This window comes from Arachis duranensis, chromosome 4, assembly GCF_000817695.3.
Source record: "Arachis duranensis cultivar V14167 chromosome 4, aradu.V14167.gnm2.J7QH, whole genome shotgun sequence".
NCBI lineage: Eukaryota > Viridiplantae > Streptophyta > Magnoliopsida > Fabales > Fabaceae > Arachis > Arachis duranensis.
This window is the reverse complement of record NC_029775.3, coordinates 6,922,936-6,949,903: the sequence shown is the minus strand read 5'-3', so window position 1 is coordinate 6,949,903 and position 26,968 is coordinate 6,922,936. Positions and strand designations below refer to the sequence as shown.

At 30.3% G+C, this 26,968-nt stretch overlaps 1 protein-coding gene across 1 annotated transcript in view; it reads left to right on the top strand.

Annotated features, from left to right (window-relative positions):
• LOC110279830 (proline-rich extensin-like protein EPR1) overlaps positions 1-26,968 on the top strand; it is a 44,883-nt gene that overhangs the window by 16,819 nt on the left and 1,096 nt on the right. Inside the window, exon 2 of the mRNA XM_021139967.2 lies at positions 26,915-26,968. This exon is cut by the window's right edge and continues 402 nt beyond it. Within this exon, the coding sequence (XP_020995626.2) occupies positions 26,915-26,968 (54 nt within the window). The remainder of the gene's footprint in view (positions 1-26,914) is intronic.

The following is a 26,968-nucleotide window of genomic DNA, read 5'->3' as shown; positions in this document are numbered from 1 at the left end:
AATTTGTTTAAAAGTAAAAAATAATAAAAAATTATTGTAATGGTTATAAAATCGTTCTTTAAAATAGTCAAAGATAACAGTTTTATTTTATTGCAACACTATAAAAATCATTGTCTAAAGTCATCTAAGAGAACGGTTTTAAAGTGTAGCAACTTTGGCAATGGTTTTTAAGCGTATCTTTTATATAATTATTTAAACAACATTAAAAAACCGTTGCTTAAAACCAAATTCTAGTAACGGTTATAAAACCGTTCTTTAAAATAGTCAAAGAGAACGGTTTTATTTTGTTGTTATAAAATAATGAAAACTGAACTTCAACAGTAACACTGTAAAAAACAGTTGTCTAAAACCATATAAGAGAACGGTTTTAAGACATTGCAGATTTTGGCGTTGCTAAAACCCCTATTTGTCTAAAACCCATATTTCTTCAAAATTCAATATAAAATCCAGGTTAAATCCAATGACTTTAAAAATTAATATGGTTCAACTTCACTCATCAAGATTTCTTTCTCAATTAGTTCTGGGTTAATACCATTTTTAATGAAGAAGTTACATAACCTGGAAGTTAAGTAAAAATGAGTCAAAATCTGTTTTAATTAGAAACCAACAAGCTTAGTACCTTTCAATTTGAATAACTTTTATTACAAAACTCCAATTAAGCTAAATTTTGGATTGGGAACTTCTAGCTCATCCAGAAACAAGTGTCTTGGTTGTAACTCAATTGATATTCAATTCTAAGAGTTACAAGCATTGGAATTTGATGCATAGCTTGCTGAAATCTGTTTCTTTCCAGCTTTGACCACCAATATTCAAAAATTCACAACTCCCAATCCTTAACTCCTAAAATTCTGAAGTTTTAGAACAATAAATCAAGTTAATCAAATTTTATAACAAAATAATTTCGCTCCAAAACTCAGCTCGTAGAAGTCGCAACAAGACAAATAAGTTGCTGCCCTGTTTGACCTTTTCTGCTGCAGGACAGATTTAACAACCTAACTTTAAAAATTTGCCATAAATTGTATATTTAACAAAAAGGTCTCAAATTTTTCAGTTTAGTTCCTTATATTCTCAAGTTTAACCTAGACTTGGTCTCATACAATTCCAATCATTACATAATTAGTTATAGCTTTTCAAAGTTTCTAACTCCGTTTGAAAGTAATGCAGAAAATCAGATTTTACATTTCAACTTTGAAAAATCACAACTAACTCTCTAGTTAATACGAAACCTTCAAAATTGAATATTAATAACTATACTTGTTGTAGTTCGCTTAGCTTTTAGTCTTGTACTATTCCAATCTCTATTAAGTTGCTGGTGCACTTTCAAAGTTGCCGTTTCATTTCAAAACTCTGATTTTCAACATAAAGTTTAGCATTTCAAGTTCAACTTTTAATATTTCTCAAAATTAATTTCAAAACAATCACCAACCAATTCTACCACCATCCCAACATATTTGATAACCAGCCCAACAGTAATCAACTAATACAATCCATCAAGATTCAGCATTCAATCACTCATCAACAATTCGTAATTCACACGCAATCAATCAATTTCACAAAAACCACAAGCTCAATCACATTTTCAGCCACAATTCAATATCCATATAACCAATCAATTACTCATAAAAAATTAAACCTATTTGCAGTAATTCAATAAATTTTATGGGCATTCTAAAATTAAAGTTATTAAAGTTAAACCCCCTACCTCGATGTCAAATTTCGCAGAAATCGAAGACGAAATTGTGGTGTGATGACTGGTTGGGCTGCCCCCAAAATGCAGCAGCTCCTTCATCCCTTATCCACCCATGTTAGCAACATTTACAATAGCTTTGACAGCGCAGCAGCAACACGAGTTGGCCACGACAGCCAGCAAAATGATGAATTCAAATTGAATAGAATAATAATTCTGGAAATACAAGGGTGGAACAGGGGCTAAATTAAATTGGAACAAGAGCAAGGCTAATAAAATGGCAGTGGGATAAACAAAAACGTCAAGTGGAAGTTCAGAACAAGGATGTCTTACAAGAATTAGAAAGGAACAATAGAATGAAGAAACCGCAGCAGCAGTACAGACGATTATAGCAGCAACGGGGAAGATGGCCTTCTCCTCCACCTTGGTTTGTGATTCCGGTGGCGGCGGTGGTAAAGAAAGCCTCCCCACCGTGTTCTTCTTCTCCTTGCCATTCGCGTTTCTCTCTGTGCGACGCCGACTCCACGTCTCCTTTCTTCGACTCAGACTTCACGGCGGCACGGCAGCGATTCAGCAGTGACGATTCGGCTAAATGCGCAGCTTCTTCAACGACAACGAGGTTGGCTTCAACAGCGACGACGGAACAGTGATGAGGACGGAGCTTCCTCTCGGTCACTGCTCGCGTCTCCCTTTGGTCTGTGTACTCGACGACAACGCGCAGTGATGGCTCACGACGGTGGCAGTCTCCTCCTCCCCCGACGACAACCCCCTTCTCCCTCTTCTTCCTTTTTCTTCCCCGAGCTTTCTCTCTTCCCCTTTGAGCTTCCCCTGTTTCTATTCTTTCTCATTCTGTTTTTGCGTATGTTTTGTTAACTTATGGCAAAATTAGGTTTTTAATTAGGAATTTAGGGTTAAGGTAAAATATATATGAGTAATATAACAATTTTTACAAAATATTTGAGATAGAAGAACAATTTAAGATTCAAATATAATACTATAAAGATTACTTTTAAAATGCATAAGATTTTATTTATTCACATGTCAATGAGCTCAAACAATTATTTTTAATTTAAATTATAAAATAAGCATACTAATCATATTTTATAAAATACGGTTTTATTTATAATAAAAATTATTTAAATTAAATTATATAATACTTCCATTACTAAATTTTATTTTCAAATCCTATGAAATAACCAATTATAAAAAAATCAATTATTCTTCACATACAATTCATTTTTCTATACAAGTCTATACAAGTTCTTATTTGAATTTTGAGCATTGCAGTTTTAATTGAGAAAAAAGAACAGTTTGCATTATTCAAGAGTTAAGGAAGTGCGTGTTTATACGCAATCTAAGCTGAAAGTCGTTTTTGTTGAGTTTAGACCAACTTGTATAAACTTATATACCAAAAAGACTTATATGTGTAGCAGACCTCTTATAAAGTGACACCAAAATATTAATTAACTTAACTCCAAATATTAATAAAACTAACTTAATTACTCTTAATTGATTAGTTTATAAAAATAAGGAGTTCAAAATAAAATAAGTCACAACTTATTCATAATAGGAGTTACTTAAATTAAAGTGTACAATTCTTAGTAAAATTAAGACTTAATTATTAGTAAAATTATAAAACAAATAACTTGTTACAAATAATATTGAATTTTGTGACAAATTAATTTTTTGTTACAAAATAATTGGAGTTTTTGAAACAAATGGATATTTTGTTACAAAATATTTTAAACTTTTGCAACAACTTCATCTTTTGTTACAAAATATTTTAAAATTTTGCAACAAAATACTGGTTCGTTACAAAAGCCAATATAATTTGTAACAAAAAAAAAATCAAGTCGTTACAAAATATCAAAACGTTTTGTAACAAATTGTATCGTTGTTACAAAACATTATTATTATGTAACAATTACTAATTTTTGTTACAAAAAAATAATTTTTTGTAACTTTAAATTTGTTACAAATGTTTCATTTTCTTGTAGTGTACCCTGGTCTAAGCCAATGCTTTTGTGTATCAAAGAGAACTCTTTTTACGAGTTGGCTATACAACAGTTACCTCTTCACGTAAGGGTTGTTTAGAGGACCCAAACACAACGCTTTAATAAAGATTTTATGACAACACTTTTTACAAGTTATATTTTCTAATACATAAAGCAACATTTGTCCTGATTTTTTTAAGTTGCCTTTTCATATACCTAAAGTAACACATGTATAAAATTTTCTGGTTATTTTTTCATAAACCTAAAGCAACGCTTGTCCAGATTTTTTTAAGTTGCCTTTTCATATACATAAAATAACGCTTGTATAAGTTTTTTCTAGTTGTTTTTTCATATACCTAAAGCAACATTTATCTAAATTTATTTGTAGTTGCCTTTTTTTTAATACCTAAAGCAACACTTTATTAAATTTTTCTTAAGTTCTCTTTTTTTATATCTAAAATAATATTTTTTTGTTATATTTATATGACATTTGAAGGGTATATAGCACACACTAACAATATTTAAATATTTAAATTTAATTTAATCAATATAGGGAGAATAAGCTAATAATATATATTGCATGTATATAAAAAGGTGTGCCAATTAACATATTTGCTAAGTTACGATGTCAAATAAATAATAAACATAAGTAAACAAAATATATATTTTCTTTATGATGAACTTGAACAAAAAAAAACTAATTTTTTTTAAAACCAAAGACTTTGTGCTTTACCATTGTGCCAAGAATCGTCTTTATCTCTTCAAAAAATTTCATCCAACCATAAGCAACACTACAAGAGACACGCCGAATAGCGGCGATTTTTTATGGATTTGTGGAACGATATACCGGTGGTTCCAGAAGCATTGCAATTTAGGGGGTGGAGATTTGATTTTGCAGAGATTCTAAGAAACCATTGGCACAATCGCAACAAATTTAGATAATTAATGTTGCGGCGGTTCCAAAACCGCCGCTATTTCAGTCAGTGAATTTAAAAAATTGCGACAATTTTAAAACCGCCACAAATATATGTGATTTTTTAAAAAATACGACGGTTTAAAACCGTCACAATTTCATACACGAGTTTTTTTAAAAAAAATACCAATTACAAGTGACATTATTTGAAAAGAGTGTAGATTCTAATTGCAAAAAGTTTTCAAGAGCCATTTTTTGTTTGTAAATAAAAAAAATACATAATCAATTAAATGTAGAACTGCAACTGCCAACACATACAAAGCAAATATAAATGACTTGCCAGCACAACCTTTCCCTTAGTTTCTTTAAGAACAAATTCAGCATATAAATCCTTCAGGGCAATCATGACTATAGTTATCAATGATCCCATAATAGCCCCCTACAGAATAACGCACTCCTTCAATCAATCTAACAATGTTATGGAATACAAGAAAAGTCTATCTATACAAGTTGACATATAGATTAAACCAAACATGATTAGAATGATGCCTTCAGAAGTTAGAATCTCTTGGGAATTTAACATTTTATACAGAAAATTATTAGCAAGTCGATACATCCCATTGCCTCTCCAAAAATCAAAATTGAAAAAAAAGAGTAATGACATACCCTCCTAATCGCTTTCCTAAATATCCTCCTCATTCCTAAATAACGTTTAAAAAGAGAAAAACCAATATGCCAAAATTATAAAAAGCAACCACACTTTTTAATCATGGTTACTGTAACAGCTCAAACCATCCGCTAGCACGATATTGTCCGTTTTGTCACACAATGCCTCACGGTTTTGTCTTTGACAATAGGGATGATAGCCGAAGTCCCCCACACTCACTCGTCAAAACGCGTCATGTTAGGAAGAGGTATTCATACCCTTATAAGGCATGCTTCGTTCCCCTCCCCAACTGATGTGGGACCTTACAATTATATGAACTATTCATTGGACCCTAAATGCTTGGCATATTATATCTTAAAGTTGTTAACAAAAGCATAGTCTACAGAAGTCAACATCACAGTAGCCAATTCCAAAGTTCAAAAATTTAAACATGACAATATCAAATTATACAGTTAGCTAGTCTTCAAGCCTAAAACAAAATCTTTTAAGCGAAATAAGTTACTGTAAAATGCTTAAATTACTAATACTTGATAATTTTGTTAAATTCTGAAAAAATATATATTCAATTTTCAGTGATGAATATAATAATTAATAGTGTTGGATGATTCTTATAATTGGAAATCACAATTTGATCAATTTTAATTATTTCATTTATTCTATTTGAAGAAAGTGATGTTACATTTATTTTCACTCTTAAGTTATAGCCATTAAAATTTTATGCAGAAGATGACTCAAAAGTCAACATATATTGGCTCCATATATTGGCTTTTAGGTGCATGCAAAAAATAGACGATTAATTCATATGGAAGTGGTGAATAAGTTTGTACACACAACAGTACAAACAATTACAGTTTTCAATCACTGAATCAAATATTCTGTAGAATTTATTAACTCGTTATTTTTTTATCTTTTTAAGTTCTTCTTGGTATCATAGAACTAAGGTCATGATTCCATTACGGCTCTTGTTCCTTTCCACAAGGAAAAAAGAAAAACAAAAAAGAAATAACATTATGTTAAATGGTTTTACCAGATAGACAATGACTTTTATAAACAATGTCAATAATAAATTTTAGAATTGACCAAATAAAGTAAAAAAATACTCCACTCCCAAATTACCTTTTAAAACTTAATGTTAGGATAACCATATGCACACCTAGTGAATTGAACATCTAGTCATTGTTAACTGTGTATGAGTAAATTGAATCAAAAGAAATAATCATCCAATTAAAAATAATGAACATAATCATCTGCATATCTATTGAATTGATCATCTGATATATCCATTGTTCACATTATTTAGTATTCTCGTCGTTAACTATACTTTTCTTATGTTAAAAATTAGATTGTTGAAAATTCATTCAAATATATTCATCAATTGGAGGCACGTTTCACTGTAACTTCACAAGTTCCCGAACCACGCACTATTTCACAATGCAATCACACTATATATTTGTTGCTGTGAACATTGATATATACACGTTACATTTCTCACTCAACTTTGACATAAACAAGATTTTCAACATTTTCGATTTTAGTTTTCAATTTTGTTGGTTGAAATTTTAATTTTATTTTTTAAATATAAAGAATAAAAGAAAGAAAAAGAAACAAAAAATAGTGTCTAATAAGTATGATATCTAATAGGGTACGTACCAAATAGATAATTCCAAATAGAGACAGAACTTCAAACCCTAACTTAACTATCTAAAACTCAAGTATTTCATGTAGGTGATACTTAGAAAATTTGAATATGTTAGGTAAGTTTACTTTTATGAGATTCTGTAAAACCATCTATTATTATTATCGTCATTGTTATCATCCTCAACTAAAATTATTTGCACTACTATATCTTATTGCCAACGGCCATTCCGATATTTTATTGTGGGCGACAAAATTTTTTTTATGCAAATAAATGATGGTCAGATTGTCGATAAAATTTGGTGTGAATTAGCGCCAATAATATTATTTATGGTTAACGATGGGATATTCGCCGGTAATAATTTTACATTTTTTTGTAATTACAATTACCATGCACGCATTATTTATTTTTTTAAATCAATTCATTATTTTAAATCACGCTATTGAAAGCCGATGATGGTTGGGTGTTAGTTGGTAATGCGTTTAGGTTGTTTAATTTATTTTTAATTTTCTATTTAATAATATGAGTTTAATTTTGATTCACAGATAATGTAAAATGTTTTGTATAATTATACAATCACGATTATTTTTTTATTTGAATTATTCACGCGATTATTATAAAAAGTAGTTATTTTTATTAATATAGAGTTATATAATTAGATACACATATAAAACAGTTTACACTGATAATGTATCAAAATTAAATTTCCAATAATATTACCAATTGTCATGGCATCAATAACGCTAAACATATTTTATACTATTTTTATTGGGGACAAAAATGATACATAGAAATAAATTTTAATTTTATCCTTTAATAATATCAATTTTTTACCGTACATCGTATTCAATTATTTTTTAATCACATATAAGTAAATTACACTTAGTCACATTACTTTCATTCTAAATAAATTTATTTTTTTTATAATTTTACACTTAAAGATTTTACAATAATTTATTCTAAATAATTTTTTATTTTCTTTAAGTATAAAATTATAAAAAAATAAATTTATTTAGAATGAAAGTAATGTGATTAAGTGTAATTTATTTAGATGTGATTAAAAAATAATTGAGTACTATATACAGTAAAAAATTGATATTATTGAAAGATAAAATTAAAATTTATTTCTATGCATCGTTTTTGTCCTCAACGTTTTCATCCTATTTAAGTCCCTAACGTTTCAAAATCGTCTCAATTTTGTCCCGCCGTCAATTCTATTAACGGATCTCTAACGGCAGGACAAGATTGAGTCAATTTTGAAACGTTAGAGACTTAAATAGAACGATTAAAACGTTAGGGACAATTTTGGGACTTACCCCAAACGTTGGGAACAAAAATGATACTTTACTAATTTAATTAATAGACAATTTAAGTTTTGCACCTAGTTAATTTTAGGTTAAAAATCCTAAACCGTCATGATAATTATCTCGAAAGATAACGAGATTTTCAATAAAAAATTATTTTTTTCTGTTTTTGATTTCTATTTATTTTTTTTGGAGTTTCGTTGTCTTTTAAGATAATTGTCAGAATCATTTATTTTTTTGTTAACTTTTTAAATATATATATTGACTAAATTTATTTTGTAAAACTAAAAAATATTAATTATTTTTAAATTATTTTTACTTATAAAAATTAAATAGAAGATATATTAATAATTAATATATCACATAAACATAACATATTTTGAAAATTTAAAAGATCATTGATACAAAAGTTAATCAGCGTCACAAAATTAAATCTTAAATCAAAGACCGAAATTGATATTTTTTTATTAAAGGTCTTATAGTCCACTAAAAAAATTGTTAATGGCCAAATTGAATATTCACTCTTAATTTTACCAATGGCTTAATATTTAATGAAATACATAGTTTTTTTACAATGGCCAAGGACGCTTCATCCACAAGTGGGTCGTTGCATACGACGAGAATCAATTCACTCAATTTTTTTAATTATTTAATAAAATATGATATTTAATTATTTAATATTTTTTATATGTATTTTTTTTTATCTCACTTAAAAAATAATATACAATAAAAAATTATATTTTATCAAATAATTAAAAAAATTGAGATGATTCATTCTCCATACTAACAACTCTGATCCACTACATATATATATGCTGCTATGTTAAATATGGTATTTTAATTTTTATAATTCTTTCATTTATTTACATATTAATAATCTCTTTATCTTAAACGCTTTGTTAAATAAACTCTTCGAACTCTGAGTATGATTTTTGATTAATTTTTTTGTTATATCAGAGTTATCTTAATATAGTAGGTTTAAATTTTAAGAAAATGAAATTCAATATTATTAGCAGGGCTAGGCAATGGATAAAATTTAAATATTAAATTTACTTTTTAATTATTACAAACGACTTTGGCGTTAATAATAATAAAAATAAATTTTTTTATTATTTACCAATGGCAATGATGCGATGTCACTAATAATAAAAATAAAATCATTCAAGAAATCCTTTTACTGACAATGAGCCATAGGTAAAATCAATAAAAAATTATCAACAACCGGACACAAATGACATACATTTATCAATGTTCTGGCTGTTGGAAAAATAGAATACCAATAATGCATGTGGTTGGTAATTACGAATTTTTTGATAGGGTAAAGTTCAAATTTTTTAGCCAATATCAACTCATTTTTTTTTAAATTATTTGTTTACTTAAATTTTAAATTATAAATTTTGAATTTTAAATTTTAAATCATAACTTAATTAAACCATAAACCCTCTAATAAAAAAGAAAATTAAAAATATTTTTATGATAAAAAAATGAGTAATGATAATTAATTAAAAAATTGTTTTTCGTACTTATTATTTTTTCTTTTCTTTAACTACAAATCTAGGATTTGAGTTTGTTGGAAAGAGAAATTTTTTCATATAGGGATATCCTTACCTTTTTCGTAAAACCTTATTAGTCTAGTCTAATCGTATTTGAGGTTAAAAAAGGGTAATTTTTACTTAGATTTTAGGTTTTTTGGTGGGGTTTTCTTAAATTTTAGTTAACAATACATAAATGAGTCGGTATTTAATTAATTAGTTAATTAAGTTTGAATATTCAGTTCTACTGCTGTAGATGTACTCATGAATCATAAGGGAGGCTATAGGTGGGAATGCCTTTCTTGCATAAAGTTAATGAAAGCACTAATTAATGATTTATTTTAGTGGAAAAAATTATACACTGTGCCTAACATATATATACATAAACCAATAAAGTACAAATATCATAAAGTATTTGGAGAATACTTATTAGCTTAATTAGGACTTAGATTTGATTTAAGTGCATGATCCATTAATTATGTACATATGTATGCACTTATATCCAACTTAACGCAAGTTTATCCAAGTATCCAATCCTAGCTAAATCTAATGGGCATGTATGTCAATTGTAAAGTTGTGATGTGATGATAGGATAATAAACAAGGAACCTTAATTATTAGGGCCGCACACGGATTAGATAGAATCGGATTAGATATTCGCATGTTTTAAGTTGTATCCAATCTGATCCGATTCACAAGTGTGGATCGGATCGGATCGGATATCAGGTATATTCGGATAATTTAAAAAAATATATATTTTAAAGTTTTTTAACCCTAAAAAAATCTATTTTTTCACCTGTTTGTCTATTTATTTACTCTTAAAATATTATCAATAAAAATTCTCTTGAATAATAAAAGAAAAATAATAACACATACAAGATCTAAGTTTAATTATTCTAAATTAAAGTACAACATAAAAAATTAAAAACAAAGATATCATAAAATTTATAAAACAACACACTAAAATTCATATCACATTAGGGTTTACTTTCTTAAACTATGCTATTTATATGAGACGTGCAAATATGCGAATCTGCATATCGGATCCACAGATATCACTGTCAAATCCGCAATCCGATCCTGTCATAGTGCGGATCGGATTTAATCCGATCCGATGGCTCTGCGAATTGGTTAATATCCGTAAAATTCGGATCGGATGCAGTTAACTACTGCGAATATGCGGATATTATCCGATTCATGTGCAACCTTATTAATTATATAGTATGTGTTCAATTCGGGATAAAAATGAGGTTAATATTTTTATGAATGAATTTCATGTAGTCTTATATATACAATTTTGTTTATAAAATCTTTTACATTATTTTTTATTTCCAAGTAAATAATTCAGCATAAAAATGAAATTTAGAAAATGTGAAAAGATAAAAATGAGACGCAGAAACAACTTTTTGCTCTGCTAGTAGCTCTCCTCTTGTACTATATGTTTTGATCATATAGCACTTGTAAATTCTATCATATATGTTTATTAGAATGCTATCTTACCTATATGTGTATTAGATTACTAGAAATGCTATTTGACAAGTAATATTTATTTTTTTATTAATATTCAGTTAATAAAAATATTTGTATATTAAATTTTAAATTCTAACATATATTATGAAAATAAAATAATAGTTCAAAGTAATATATATTAAAATCAGTAGTCACTAATATAAAATATGCCAAAATATAACACAAAATATATAATGACATATTTTGATAAATAACTTTAATATAAATAATATTTTCATTATTAGATATACCATGTGCATAATTAAACTAAAATTTTTTAAATTATTTTATTTATTTTAAATTCTAAATTCTACATAATAATAACCCTTAACTCTAGGTTATAAATTATGAACCCTAAAAAAATTTAGCTAATATTAACTAACTAAAATTTGGTTTCGTCCATTTTCTTTTAAACTTAGTCCATTAAAACAACTTTCAACTATTTCAGAGATGATAAGTAGTGTTTAATAATTTTAAAATATCAGAGTACATATATTATTTAAAATGTTTATTTCATTATATAAAAAGATTTAATTAAAGAGTTAATTTTTTACCCATGTTAACCAATTTTTTTAATTATGTATTTTGGTCTTAATTTTAAATTCTAAATCTTAAATTAAAAAAAAAAGTTAAAAAATAATTTTACAATAAAAAATTTAGTTAATATAACTAGTTTGCTATACTTATACTTAAAATTGAAAGCTTAGAGTTAGGGTTTAATTTAAATACATGATTAATTAAGAAAGAAAGGGCGCACACATGCATGCACAAATGGTTGGGCTATAAATAGAGTTGCAATGAGGAATCCAGCATAGAAGAGATCAGAGTAGAAATCAAATAATAATATATAATTAATGGGTTCCAAGAAGGCTGCTATGGCATCAACCGCCGCTCTTCTCCTCTCCCTCAACCTCCTCTTTTCCACCATGGTTACCTCCCAACAAGAACCACCGCCTCCCATGGCAACTCCTCCTCCACCACCACCCTCTACTTGTACCATCGACACCACCAATTTAGTTGGTTGTGTGACCCAGCTATTGATGAACACCACTACAGTGCTTGGTGAGGCCTCCCCAATCAGCGACGACTGCTGCAACGGCGTCCGCAACCTCGTCCGCTCTATTGGCGAAACTGAGGCAGCTCTTTGCCTTCGCATCCGCATTCAACCAGTTGCACTCAACGTAACTATCGGTACAGCCGTTGTAGACAACACACTCAGCGTCTGCGGCAATGCCCCTCTCTAGGGATTATTCCAATGCCTAAACTAATTAATTAATTATGAGAAATTGAGCAAAACATGGATATAATATTAATAATGTGCATGCTGAATGTATGCATATGTATTTATATTATGGTGAAAATTCATGTACAGCCAACTTTACGTGAAGTTGATAGTTGACCGTCGTTAAATGAAAATTGAGTTAAATTACTCAAATCATTTAACAGTTCTCATCGACTTCACGTGAATTTAACTGCATCTGAATTTTTATCTTTTCCTATATGTTTTAGCTTAATTCTAGTAATTAATTAATATTATATCATGATGTGTTGTCTTCTGCATATAAGACTACATATTACCAATAAACGTCCACATGAATTATGATTTATGAAGAATTATAATAAAATAATACAGCTTTATATATATATATGTGTGTGTGCGCGCGTGCTTTGAATGTGTATGGAGTTGTGTTTGACGGTGTTCTTTTTTTTTATCCCTATAATAAGTTGTAATCCCTTATATTTTTCTCTCTCTGAAAATTGATTTACAAAGTTTATATTCCTAGACATATAACAACAGCCATGCATTTTATTTTATTTTTTTCCATTAACAAAAGGGTAACACTAAATATACATCAACTATTTTAAAGGGACGGTAGTGTGTAAAGGTTGGCTTGAGGTTGTTATTAGTATTACTGCTGTTAGTTATAGCAGTAGAGTAAATAAGTAACTTCTATTATTTTAGGCAAGGTTTGGTTAGTTAGTATGGCAGTATGTAAGTTTAGCTGATAGGGTTAGGTATAAACTTAAATTAGCCACCAAATAAAACTAGTTATTAATAAAAAATATATATTAAAATATAAAATAAACATTAAAAATAAATTAACACTAGTGACTAATTTAATATATAAATAATATTTTTGCTTCAATAATATTCATGCATTCCAAAACTCCTTAGCCTTGTTTTTTCTATTATTCTTTCATATATGATATCGGAATTTATTTGCTCTAATATTCTTGGGCGATTTGGGTCATCTTGTAAATGTTTGCACTCCAAATCATTATTTCTGAGCGTAAAAAAAGTGTATTACAAATTTTACTTTTCTCAAAAATAAGCTCTATAGAGCTATAGCTTTTTGGTGCAACAACCTGAGGGTTTTATTGATTATAATGCTGGCTTGGTATGTAAATTGCATAAAACGATAAATGGTTTAAGGCAAGAACCGAGAGCTTGGTTTCAAACTTCGATCACTACCACATTAAAGAGGTTTGGTTTCAAAATAATATTCATTTTGATGTCTTTCTATTTGCCAGACATACCAACTCTTCTATTTTATAGGGGTGGAGCTAGATGAAATATTAGAGAGGTTCCAAAAATATTTACACAATAAAATAAAATTAAAATAAAATTTTAAAAGAGACTAAACTAAAATTTACATATAATTTACATGTAAAAAATTAAAATTAGGGAAGCGTTGCCTCTTTCTCTCCATGTAACTCCGCCCTGCTATTTTATATCTTTTAGCTTATCTAGATGACATTATTCTTACTGGCAATAGTAGTGCAGAAATTGATTTGTTAATTAAACATCTTAATATAATGTATTTCCTTTGAAAGACTTGCACACTTTCAATTATTTTCTTGGTTTGGCTGAACAATGACAGTGTCATGCCGAATCAATAGAATTATGCGATGAATTGTTAAAGAAATTGGGCATGCTATCCACCAATCCGATGCCTACATACACATTTATCATGCATGAAAAAATTGTTGATATTTTGACAAAACCTATCAGTAAAGATGTTGCAAAAATGCAGAGACAAACTTAGGATGTGATTAAATTTTAACTGTACATAGTGATTCAATATTATATAGTCGAAATAAAATATAGCTCACATATAGTTAATTAATTGAATAAATTTTATAGTCGAAATAAAATACAGCTCACATACAGTTAATTAATTGAATAAATTAAAATTATACTGTTCACTTCTAGAACCAACGTACTCTGACTTTAGAAGGGACCTTGATACAGGTCAGTCACACGTTGTCGTACATAGACCTGATGATCTCCGTAATTTTCTGCGTGCAAGCATTATTGTTTGGGGTGAATTTATCGATAAAAAAACTTAAATTAGCAAACACGTATAATCTTAACAATTTCAAAATAGATTGCGGATTGAAAGTTTTAAAATAGACGAGTATTCACGCTTGTTTGCCATCCTACCAAATCCTTATCCAGATTACGGACAGTGGTGGGAGCATCCTCTTGGGGGGCACTGGAGGAATCAACCACTATGATGTTTGTTGCTGATGGATCTATTTGTAGGGATGTAGTAGTAGGAGGCATGCAGTTCAGGTTTAGAACTATGATGAACTGCTAGTTCGCTGGAGCCGCCTGTGACGTCATAGGGATCAAATGAGTAGTTGGGCTAGAGGGCGATAACTGGGCAGTCCTTGAAAATTCGGTGGAACTCTGCCCTCGGCCACGACCACGTGACCTATTCGATCTAATTCTGCTACCTGTCATCATGTCTGCAAAATGAATATATTACTAACACTAATGGAAACACAATTAATTTCACCAACCCTAAACATATATAATTTTAATTTTTCAATTTTACTCAAAATCTTATAAAAATTTCGACAGAATCTCACCTAAAATTCGAATTTTTTCACCCTTCAAGGGGTCCATCTAAACGCAAATATCTATCCATCCACCAAGAAGCTTCAATCATTTACTAAACTTTCAGATCATTCTAACAATTTCTCAAAGCAATCTAATTTTACAAAGTATTCAAACTTTCAAAACATTCTAACTTTATTCTATTTTATTTTTTGACCAAAGTATTCTAACTTTGTTAACAATTTTTTAAAATATTCTAACTTTTAAAGCATTCTAAGTTTTTAAACCATTCTAACAATCCAAAAGAATTTGAAATGCAAAATAAAAAAAGCATAAAATAACGTGATGAAACATCACTACCAATATATAAGACAAAACACTACAATTAATCAGCATAAACCAACAATACCAACAAAAATATGAATCAGCAAAATAAGCATTAAAATAGTAATTTCCTAACAAAGTAATAGCAACCAGCGAATCATCAAAACAGTCAAGCATTGCTCAAATAAATTTAGCAACAATTTCTCAGCAAAATAAATAGTAAAACACATAGTGAATAATTTAGACCAATTCAAATAATCCTAGCAACAAGAATCGACAATCCAGAAAATAATTCCAAACACATTGAATAGATATCAGAACCTATCAATCTAACTAAATTATCCTAACCTAACCACCTAAAATCAACTACAATGAAAAGTAATCTACCTAAATTAATTACTAAAATTCAACTGACTAAATAAAATTAAGATTAACTAAGCAGAAATTAAACAGCGTAAAAAATAGATTCAATCAAAATTCCAAACCACTTAAAATCAACTAAATAGAAATTAATCTACCTAAACTAATTACTAAAAATCAACTAACTAAATAAAATTAAGATTGACTAAGCAGAAATTAAACAGAATGAAAAATAGATTCAATGAAAACCTGAAAATCTGGAATGCAAAGCAATTAAAAGAGAGAAGAGAGAAGTGGATGGTTCGAGCAGTGGCATCGGCGCTCTAACCAACGGCGGCAGGGCAGTAGCGGCGGAAATAAAGAAGAGAGAATGGGGCATTTTGCGCAGCTGCGGCGCCCTTTCCAGCGATGGCAGGGCAGGGCAGTGGCAGCTGCCGGATTTATCAGCGAATTATCTTAGGGTAACATGGTGCGGGTAACCAAAACACAGCGTTCCTTTAATCGTGTCTACCGTTAAAATAATCCGATGGTAACTCCGAGGCTACAATTGGCGTCTATTTGCCTGGTGTTCCCGCCAAATATATACCAACGACTTTATCATCGGAAAAGGTTATCCGCATGTAACTATTTCGTATGACGAATCTCACAACAAAACTTTAGTATGTGTGACCCCATAGGTTTAATACTAAGTAGGTAGTAAATTAGTCATACTAAATTTACTAATCAAGGTTAACATTTAGCATCACTTCTTAACGACCCGATAGTATAAAGTAATATATTTTTACCAAGAATCCGAGAAATTCAAAGTATAATTCCTTCTATCTTTCCAGGTCTTGGTTAATCCTCAGAGTATGGTTAATTTGTCAAATTTTTACTTGTTACCATTATTATAATAAACTGTGAATGATATAAAAAACTCATTTTTTCATTCATTCAATCCTTTTGGCCAAGATTTTATTCATTTCAGACATTATAATTGTTCCAGACCTGATCTCCGGGTCTTTCCTCAGAATGGTCATTGAACCCGACAATCCCAAGATTGGGCCATCCTCATGGCCCAAAGATGGATCAATAACTTCCAATATCCTAACCCAACATTCAAATTCAAATACCTCCCTTATCTTAGCCAGAAAAGATAAGATGATGACGGCTCAAACTAGTCCTAGAATCTCTAACCAACATTCGAATTCAAATACCTCCCTTATCTTAGCCAGATAAGATAAGATAACTACCACTAGTTATATAAAGAGACCCAGCGGCCCCCTCAGGTACTCGCTCATTTCTCACACCTTATACCTCTTAGATCCATTCTGACTTGAGCGTTGGAGTGTCTTTGCAAATACCCACCCCATTGCTCCAGTCAGATAATCTGGCCTCCACCTCGACTCGCAAGTCCCTGATCCACCTCACAATCCATACCAGAGACTTCTTGTATATTGGTGCCATCTGTGGAGACTGCAACGTCGTGGCGACATGACGGATAACCCCGAGAAGCAATCTCCAAGCCACCACCACAACTCACACACACGAAGCCTAACTCCCGAATATCAGGAGACCATCCCTCCCACTCCTGAGAAAATAACAAGCTTTGTACATCGCCAACCAACCCCGCCCCCAACAACAACCAAAAGAAGACAACCGTCCACCCCCTAGAACCGGGGCCCCTGACGGCTTGAGAGAAAAGGCAATCTAAATAATCTAAGAACTGTGCCTCCGGGTGCAGGACCTCGAAGGCTGGGTTACGACCAAGGAACGATATCATGTAGAACACGGAAACCATGCAACTTCCAGAACTCGATCTCACCGTAAAATCAGAAACAACAGGTCACCCGAACAGCGACACAGTAAGAGATACGATTGCAGCATTTTCTGGGACCCGGAACACCAACGTGAAGAAGATGACCAACGGTACCACCGAAAAACCAAGCGAGCAAGAAGTGAACATACATGTGATAATGGGAGCCACCCCTTTCACCGAAAGAATTCTAAGAGCCAAGCTTCCAAAGGCCTTTGACAAGCCCATTGACATGAAATACAACGGGACCAAAGATCCCCAAGAACTCCTAACGGCCTTTGAGACTAGGATTAACCTAAAAGGAGCTGTCGATGCGGTCTGGTGCAGGGTCTTCCCGGTAGCCTTAGCCGGCCCCGCAATCAAACAGTTCAATTCCCTCCTGAGTGGCTCCATAGCCAGCTTCCACGATATCTCCAGAAAATTCATGGCACGATTCACTACCAAAATCACTAAAGCTAAAAACCCCATTAGCTTGCTTGGAATCACCCAGAGATAAGACAAATCAACGAAAAAATACCTCAATAGGTTCAACGATGAGTGCTTGACAGTTGACGGACTCACAGTCTTTGTCTGACCAAAGGCCTCATGAATGAGGACTTCTAGAAATACCTTACCACCAAGCCAGTATAGACCATGCACGAAATTCCAAGCGTCGCAAGAGAATACATACACGATAAAGTGGTGAGTCAAGTCGTAGTCGCCAATAAATGACAACTCGGCAATACAGTACCTCATACTAACCCGCCACCAAGAGAGTCCAAAAAGAACACTCCAAACCCAAAAACACCAACCGACGACCCCGAGTGGAAAAGTTTCCGAACTACACCTCCTACCCGCTCCCATCATTGAGATCTACCACCAAATAGTGGAACAAGGCATCTTCCCAAAGGCATGACAACTGAGGGAACGAACTGGCGATAAGAGCCTGTACTGCGACTACTACCAAAAATATGGGCATAAAATCTAAGATTGCTTCGACCTAAAAGATGTCCTTGAACAAGCCATCCAAGATGGCAAACTCTCCGAGTCTACCAAAATCATGTGAGAACCAAGGAGAAATGAAAGAGAAATATCACCAGAACACAAAGGACGTAACCCGAGGACTATACGGCAGGCACCCCAAGAAAGTCTGGAAACTGACCCTACCATAATCGTAAACGTCATCACCGGAAAAGATGCACCAAAAAAGTCAAAATCAGCACTAAAAAAGATCTCAAAGTCCTAGCCGCAAGAAACCAAGCACCAATCTCCTCGGTTCCAGTAGCGATCACATTTTTTTCGATGACTACCAACACGGCATCTCGGTGGAAGATGCCCCATTCTTCATCTCGGAAAAAGCTAGAACTGGACTTATGAAAAGAATACTGGTCGACACCAGAGCTGATTCTAACATCCTCTTTATAGGAGCCTTCGATAAACTGAGCCTTTGAAACAAAAATTTGCAAACCCGCCGTAACAGGGTGACTGAACTCGGAGACAACCTCCTCAAACTAGACGGTTCCATAGTGTTACCATTAGCCATCAGAACCGGAAACCAGAGGAAGACCATCCTCTCCGAGTTCGTGGTCCTCAAGGACTCCACTGCATACAACCTCATCCTCGGAAGAAAGATGATCAACGACCTATCCACTGTTATCTTCACCAAGTTTCTAATCATGAAGTTCTAGGCCGATAACGGCACTATCAAAATGATATACGGAAATCGAGAAGTCACAATAGAGTGCGACAACACCAGCTTGGCGCTCCATAAGAGATCCCGAGATGCGGCAGGCATCTTTCTCGCCGACCTCGATGCACGCCAAGACCTCAGCCCACGCAGAACCGTGGGAGAAATTGACGAAGAAGTAGAGCGAGACTTTGTAGACGAGGTCAGGAGCATAGCACACCTACAGGAGCTAGCTCTAAAACAAAGAATAAGCCTAAGGTACAATCTAAGGACGGTACGACAAGACTTCGGATCAGGAGACCCCGTCTTATGACGAAACGAAATCGTTTCCCCCATTCCCAAAGAAGGGAAGCTCACACCCGACTGGGAGGGTTCCTACCCAATCAAGACGGTAATCAGAAAAGGAGCCTACAGGCTCGAAAGACTAGATGGGACCGAGCTCCCGAGATCCTGAAATGCCACCAACTTACGACGCTAATATACGTAGAAACTTCCTTCCAAAGCAACAAGATCGAGTTCATTTAAGACTATCTCTTTACCCTTTATTTTTTTCTCTTTTCACTTTCATTAATTGCTTAAGTTGTTTAATTGTATATTTTCTTATCGGGCACTCTTTCTTATCTATATCGATTCAAATAAGTAAACGGCTACCCAGAGATCGATCACCCCGAGACCAACAAAACGGATATTCAAATAATAAAACAAATATCCAAATAACAAAAAACAGCGACCCAGAGATCGATCACCCCGAGATCAACGAAACGGATATCCAAATAATAAAACAAAAATTCAAATAAGTAAACAGCTACCCAAGAATTGATCACTCTGAGGCCAACGAAACAGATATCCATATAACAAAACGGATATCCAAATAACAAAAAATAGCGACCCGGAGATCGATCACCTCGACGCCAACAAAATGGATATCCAAATAACAAAACGGACATCCAAATAACAAAAAACTATGACACGGGAATCGATCACCCTAAGACCAACGAAACGGATATCCAAATTATAAACTGGATATTCAAATAAGTAAAGTTCTACCAGAGGATCGATCACCCTGAGACTAACAAAATGGATATCCAAATAACAAAATGGATATAAAAAAAGGCTAAATAAGCAAAGTATTAAAATCCGCCCACTAAGAAGTCTAAAATAAGTTCACAATAACGGCTCAAAAAGACCACACAAAACAAGCATGAGATGACGGTCTTCCAAATCGCGAAAAGCGAAACTCACCAACATTCCGTCAATTGACGTAGAATGACATCACGCCCTTTCTAGGCCCCTCATGACATACCGATAATAGAAAACCAAACTTGTCAACAAAAGTGGCGTTAAGGTCTAAGCTAATGACTTTCCAGCTCACGAAAAGCGAAACTCACCAACATCCCGCCAATTGGCGCATGATGACGTCATGTCCTTTTCATGCCCCTCACAGTCTCCCAAAACTACAGAGAACCGAGCTCCCCTTCAACTCACCATTGAGACCAAGCAAGTATGCTCTCATGCTTCGGGGGCAACTGTTACGGATCCGATCTCCGGGTCCTTCTTCGGAATGGTCACCGAACCCAACAATTCCAAGATTGAGCTATCTTCACGGCCCAAAGACGGATCAATAACTTCCAATATCCTAACCCACCATTCAAATTCAAAATACCTCCCTTATCTTAGCAAAAAAATATAAGATGATGACGGCTCAAACTAGCCCTAGAATCTCTAACCAACATTTGAATTCAAATACCTCCCTTATCTTAGCAAGATAAGATAAGATGAGATAACTACCACTAGTTATATAAAGGGAGTCAGAGGCCCCCTCAGGTACTCACTTATTCCTCACACCTTATACCTCTTAGATCCATTTTGACTTGAGTTGGAGTGTCTTTGCAGGTACCCATCCCCATTGTTCCAGTCAGATAATCCGGCGTCCACCTCGACTCGCAAGTCCCTGATCCACCTCACAACTCGTACCAGAGACTTCTTGTATTGACAGATTCTTTATTGACTAATCGTTAATCCTACAAGTATATATTTAAATCATACCAAATATCCATTCAACTAGTACCTTAGAGTATTAGGTGTCCAGAATCAAAGTATAATAAACACATTGTTAGTTAATTACTATGATATTCGCAGGTCAAATGAACTTTAGTACCATGTTCATCTGAGATATCCTATTGACAAATATGCGGTAATCGTAACCATTAGAAATTTTTAGAATGAGTCAGTTCAATGGTCATATCTCTATATGTACCATTTATATAAAATTTAATAATCACTATCTGATAAATCTCTTAAATTTAATGAAAGACCATATTATATTAATTTTTTAATATAATAACAATAACAAATTATTTGACACATAATTAATTGGATTGTGATCATATTACTTATTTTTAACAACTATATGGACCGAAAAAGATCGATCGTTGTTCAAATATATGATTGCACGCAGAAGAGATAGGAGGATAGATTACAATGCGGAAGGAGAGGACGAACGACAATTTCTACTACGGGAGGCGTCGAACCCGTGAACGACAGTGCGAGACGGCACCACATAAAAAGATCGTTTTTAAAAATTTTTTTATTTTAGTAGAAATAAAAAAGTCAATTTAAATTTATAAATTTCAAAATTTTTTACTTTTATTACATAATTATGTCTTAAATTTTCATAAATATAATTCTTTAAATATTATCAAAAGTTGTAAGCGTTCAATGAAAGAAGAGTATAATTATGTTGCCAACTAACTAAAATTTTTCTTATGTTAATATAAAAAATAGTTATTTTTATTAAGATATAACTAAATATTTGTGTAAACGTGTTTATATCAATAGCTTTCAATTTTGTTAGTGGAAATTTTAAATTTAATTTTTCAAAAATAATAAAACAAAATGAAAATAAACAAAAATAGTGGCTGATAAGTATGATATCTACTAATATATACCAAACTTGAAACCCTAACTAGCCCACCAAACTATCTAAAACTCAAGTATTCTATCCATATGTACCTGACACCATTGGAAATAAAATTCATTAATGTTAGGTATGTTTACTTTTATGATAGATACTAGATACTGTAAAACACTTATTACTATTGTTAATGTTATCGCTGAATTATTAAAATAAAATCGGTGAAGGTAGTAGGTATTTTTTCTTAACTAAGTGATCTAAGATGTGAGTATGGTGGGAAGTGAAAATTTTTCGTTGGAATATTCTTACCCTTTTCATAAAATCTTAGTCTAATCTAATTGTGTATTCGAATAAAAAAATAATTCTTCTAATTTTCCTTAGATTTTAGGTTTTTTATTGGGTTTCCTAAGATTTTAGTTGACAATACATAAATAAAATATTTAAATATAATTTATTATTTTGTGTCCTATGTCCTATTTTATTTATAATATAAACGAAATAATTATAGATATATTTTGTTTACATACACTATAAACGAAATAAGATAAAAAAATAATAATAAATCAAGTGCAAATAAGATATGTGAGGAGAGATTCAACTTATTCATATTCTTTTATACTATATTACTGTAAATAAAATATGCAAATAATAAACTTATATCATAAGGTACAGTCTAAACAAGATATACGAGTAATTATTTTGTTTTTATGTAAACAAGATATAAAACAACAAATTTTGTTCAACCATATAATCAAGGAGGTGTAAATAATAGTCTTTTTTACAAACATTTCAATTTTTTTTTTCTTTCAATAAGTTTTAAAAAAATGTCTAATAATAAATATATCGTTGTGAGTGTATATCTTAATTATCACATAAATACCAACAAAAAGGAGTTGTATTTAAATATGAATATTTAGAGTTCTATACATAGGGACTAAATTGGATTAAGTAATTCCTGCTAATAAGAGGATCTAAATTAAAGCTAGGGGTTGTATTTGAAATAAAACATTCTAATTATTTTTATTACACTCTAATTAGTCAATAATAAACTCAATTATTTTGAGAAATTGAAAGTTCAAATATTGAAGTTTGAATATCAATTCTATCTTACTCATGAGTGATGCTAGCTATAGGTGGGACACTCTTTTCTGATTTTCTTACACGAAGTCAATGAAAGCATTAATGGTCTTTTTTAAGAATTAATAGAATAGCATAAGTATAGCAAATAATTTTTTAATTAGTAAATACTAATTAACTAATTTTTTATTAGAAAATTATTTTTTATCCACATTTTATGGAAAATTTAAATTTTAGAGTTAAAATTTAGAATTTTAAACTAAAAAATTTTGATTGATATTGACAAAAAAAATTAATTCAAACTCATTATCATATACATATATCAATTATAAAAAATAAAATCATATACATATATCAACGATAAGAAAGTACATGTATCTTAAAGCATTTTGAGAAAACTTAGCTTAGGATTATATTTGGTTTAATTAATTAAGTACATATATAATGAATGAATCATTCTAAAATTTCTAATTAATTAAATATACACTCAGTATATCCAACTTAATTAGTGCAAATTTATTTAATAAGTATCACTTTGGTTACCCTAATTCTAAAGGGAATGTATGTCAAATTCTAAACCAATTCAAGTCTTATAAAATATAATTACAGAATCTATATATGTGCATTTTGATAAAGATAAATCCAACTATCTAGTAAATTTTAATAGTATTGGTTATATATACAGTCCAATTTAAGCCTCTGATCTCCATTAAATTATTATATTTATAATTAAGTTAACCGTCGCCAAGTAATTTTTTTTTTTAAATTTCACACAAAAATTTTATCAAATTCAAAAAATTTTTATCATCAAAATTTTGATAGCATGAAATCTCAAAAACTTAAATAATTGATAGAAAAAATACATAAATGATTTAATTTTTAACTCATCTTTTCATGAGAGAGAGAGAGAGATTGAAATTTGGAGAGGATAACAAGCAATGAACCTTACCTTTAGTATGATGAAAAATATGTGAAAATTAGAGCACATTATTAGAAGTGTTTATTATTATACTCAATAATAAAGATAAAGGCTGAATAATTTAATTATACTTAAAATAAAAAATATTACAGTACACTCATGATGTTATAAAATTAAGAATAATTATCCAAATCGGTCCCAAGAATTTTAAAATTGGATATTTTAGTTTTTAAGAAAAATTAATACATAGATCAATTTCTAATATTTTATTTCAGCAGACAAATTAGTCTCCAATTCATTTTCTGGCAAAATAATTATTCAGATCAGTCCCCAAGAATTTTAAAAACGAACATTTTAGTCCTCAAAAAAGATTAATGTACAAATCAATCTCCAAAGTTTCTCTCCGTTAGACATAGCAGTCCTTCGTTATGAAATACAAACATATTTTTTAAAATAAAACATCTTTTAATTATATTAAATACAAAAACATCAAATGGTTTTAAACATATATTATTATTATTATTATTGAATGACATATATATATATATATATAAATACATACATAAGAATCTAATGAATAAATTTATCATTATTTTTGTCTAAAAAATACAAAAAATAATACAATATTATTATGCAATTAATAATAATAATAATTATTTTATTTTTTAATGGAGGGCTATTATGTCTAACGGAGAAAAACCTTAGGGATTGATTTGTACATTACTTTTTTTAGGAACTAAAATGTCCGTTTTTTAAATTCTTGGGAACTGATATGGATAATTACTTTGTCGAAAAATGAACTGGAGACTGATTTGTCTGCCGGAGTAAATCATTGGGAATTAATCTGTGTATTAATTTTTCTTGGAGACTAAAATGTCCGATTTTAAAATTTTGGGGATTGATTTGGATAATTACTCTAAAATTAATTATCACAAAAATTTAACTTTCATTAAGTAGAAATACTGCCAATAATTATTATAGATGTCTAATTTTTTTTTTATCTTATATTTGAATGAACCAATACTAACTAATTCTTTTAATTTATTTTTTACACTAAGTTAAAAATATAATATTAGCCTTTTATTAATATTTTTGTATCTCTAATATATTTTTTACGAAAAAATATTTTCTATTGGAGGCTTAAAGTACGAACTTTGTATAGATATTTTTTTATTGAAATTTATTTTAATAAATATTAAATTATGATACATTATACCAAAAACTCAAATATTTAAATAACTAAAGAAAAATATTATATGACTAAAAAAATTTATCACTTTTTATTAACACTTATACTCTAAATATTAAATTCTAAGTCATAAACATTAAATTTTAAATACTAATAACATAAAATTAAAATATAATTAAAAATATTAAATAATATTAATAAAAAAATTTAATTTCTAAAATTTTTCATAAATAAAAGTACGTAAATGTTGATATAGGTTAATGTATTAGATAATTATATTATAGTGTGTAACTTACTAAAACAAGTAAAAATGAATTCATATTTAATTTAAAATATAAAAAAATCATTTTTGAATATTTGAATTCTTTTATAAAAAATAAGTTAAACAAGTAATAGACATTATATATAAAATTCGTCAACGTATTATATACTAACAGAAACCCACGGCCTATAAATTAATTTGCTATTTAAAATTTTAAATAAGAATTTGGTTAATAAGAATATATGATAAATTTATCATTACTAAAAGATTTTAAATTTTTTATTTAATAAATATAAAATAAATACATTAAAAATTTAATTTTTTTATATTTTTAATTAAATTTTTTCAACTTGTAGCCTTAAGATGTGTCCTTTGATAATATTTATTTTTATTTTTTTAGAAACTAAAACTGAAAAATTAGAATTTAATATTATATTTAATAGTCAGATATTGTAACTAAAATTTTAGTTTGGAGATATAAATTTTCAATTACTTCACTATCTCTAAAAGATGAAGATGCAAGAGACTAAAATTTGATACTAAAAACTGAAATTTTAATAATGTTTTTAAAAAATATATATATTTTTATTTAAATTTTAAAATTTTAAATTTATCTCTTAATTTTTGTATTTATCTTAAATTAATCATAATATTTAAACAGATAATTAAACATAATTTAATTTGATATATTTTATCCTAAACACAATATATATACAAACTTAATTTATTGTTAGTCTTTTAATTTTTGTCTCTCTATTTTTATTTCTCAGACTCATTCTTCTTTTCAAACTTAGTCTTAAAGTATAAGATAAATAAATCCTTTTTTTGCTATTATTTTTTCTTTCTTCAAAATAAAAATTGAATTCTACATTCTATTTATATTAAACAACAATTATATTAAATATATATTAAAATTAACTATTACATAAATATAGGGTGAATAATTTTGTTCGCTAATTTTAATAGAATTTCTATATAATCAATGTGGGACGAAAACTTTATTATCAAAATCTTAAATAAAAGCACGTAAATGTTGATATATGATATATATTGTTTTATTGTATCCCTATACCCAAAAAACAATTATTGTATCTGTACAGAAATGCATGGGCTATAAATTAAGTTGCAATGCTCTCCAACTTCAATCAACACTTTTTCCAGAACGAACGAAATATGGGTTCCAAGAAGGCAGTGGTGGCACCCACCGCCATTCTCTTCTCCCTTAACCTTCTCTTTTCCGCCACCATTGCAGCCCCACCCAAAGCGCCGCCTCCCAATGCACCGCCACCGAACCTACCGCCTCCCAACGCATCACCTCTCAACGTGCCACCACCTAACACACCGCCGCCCAATGCACCCCCACCCAACACACCGCCC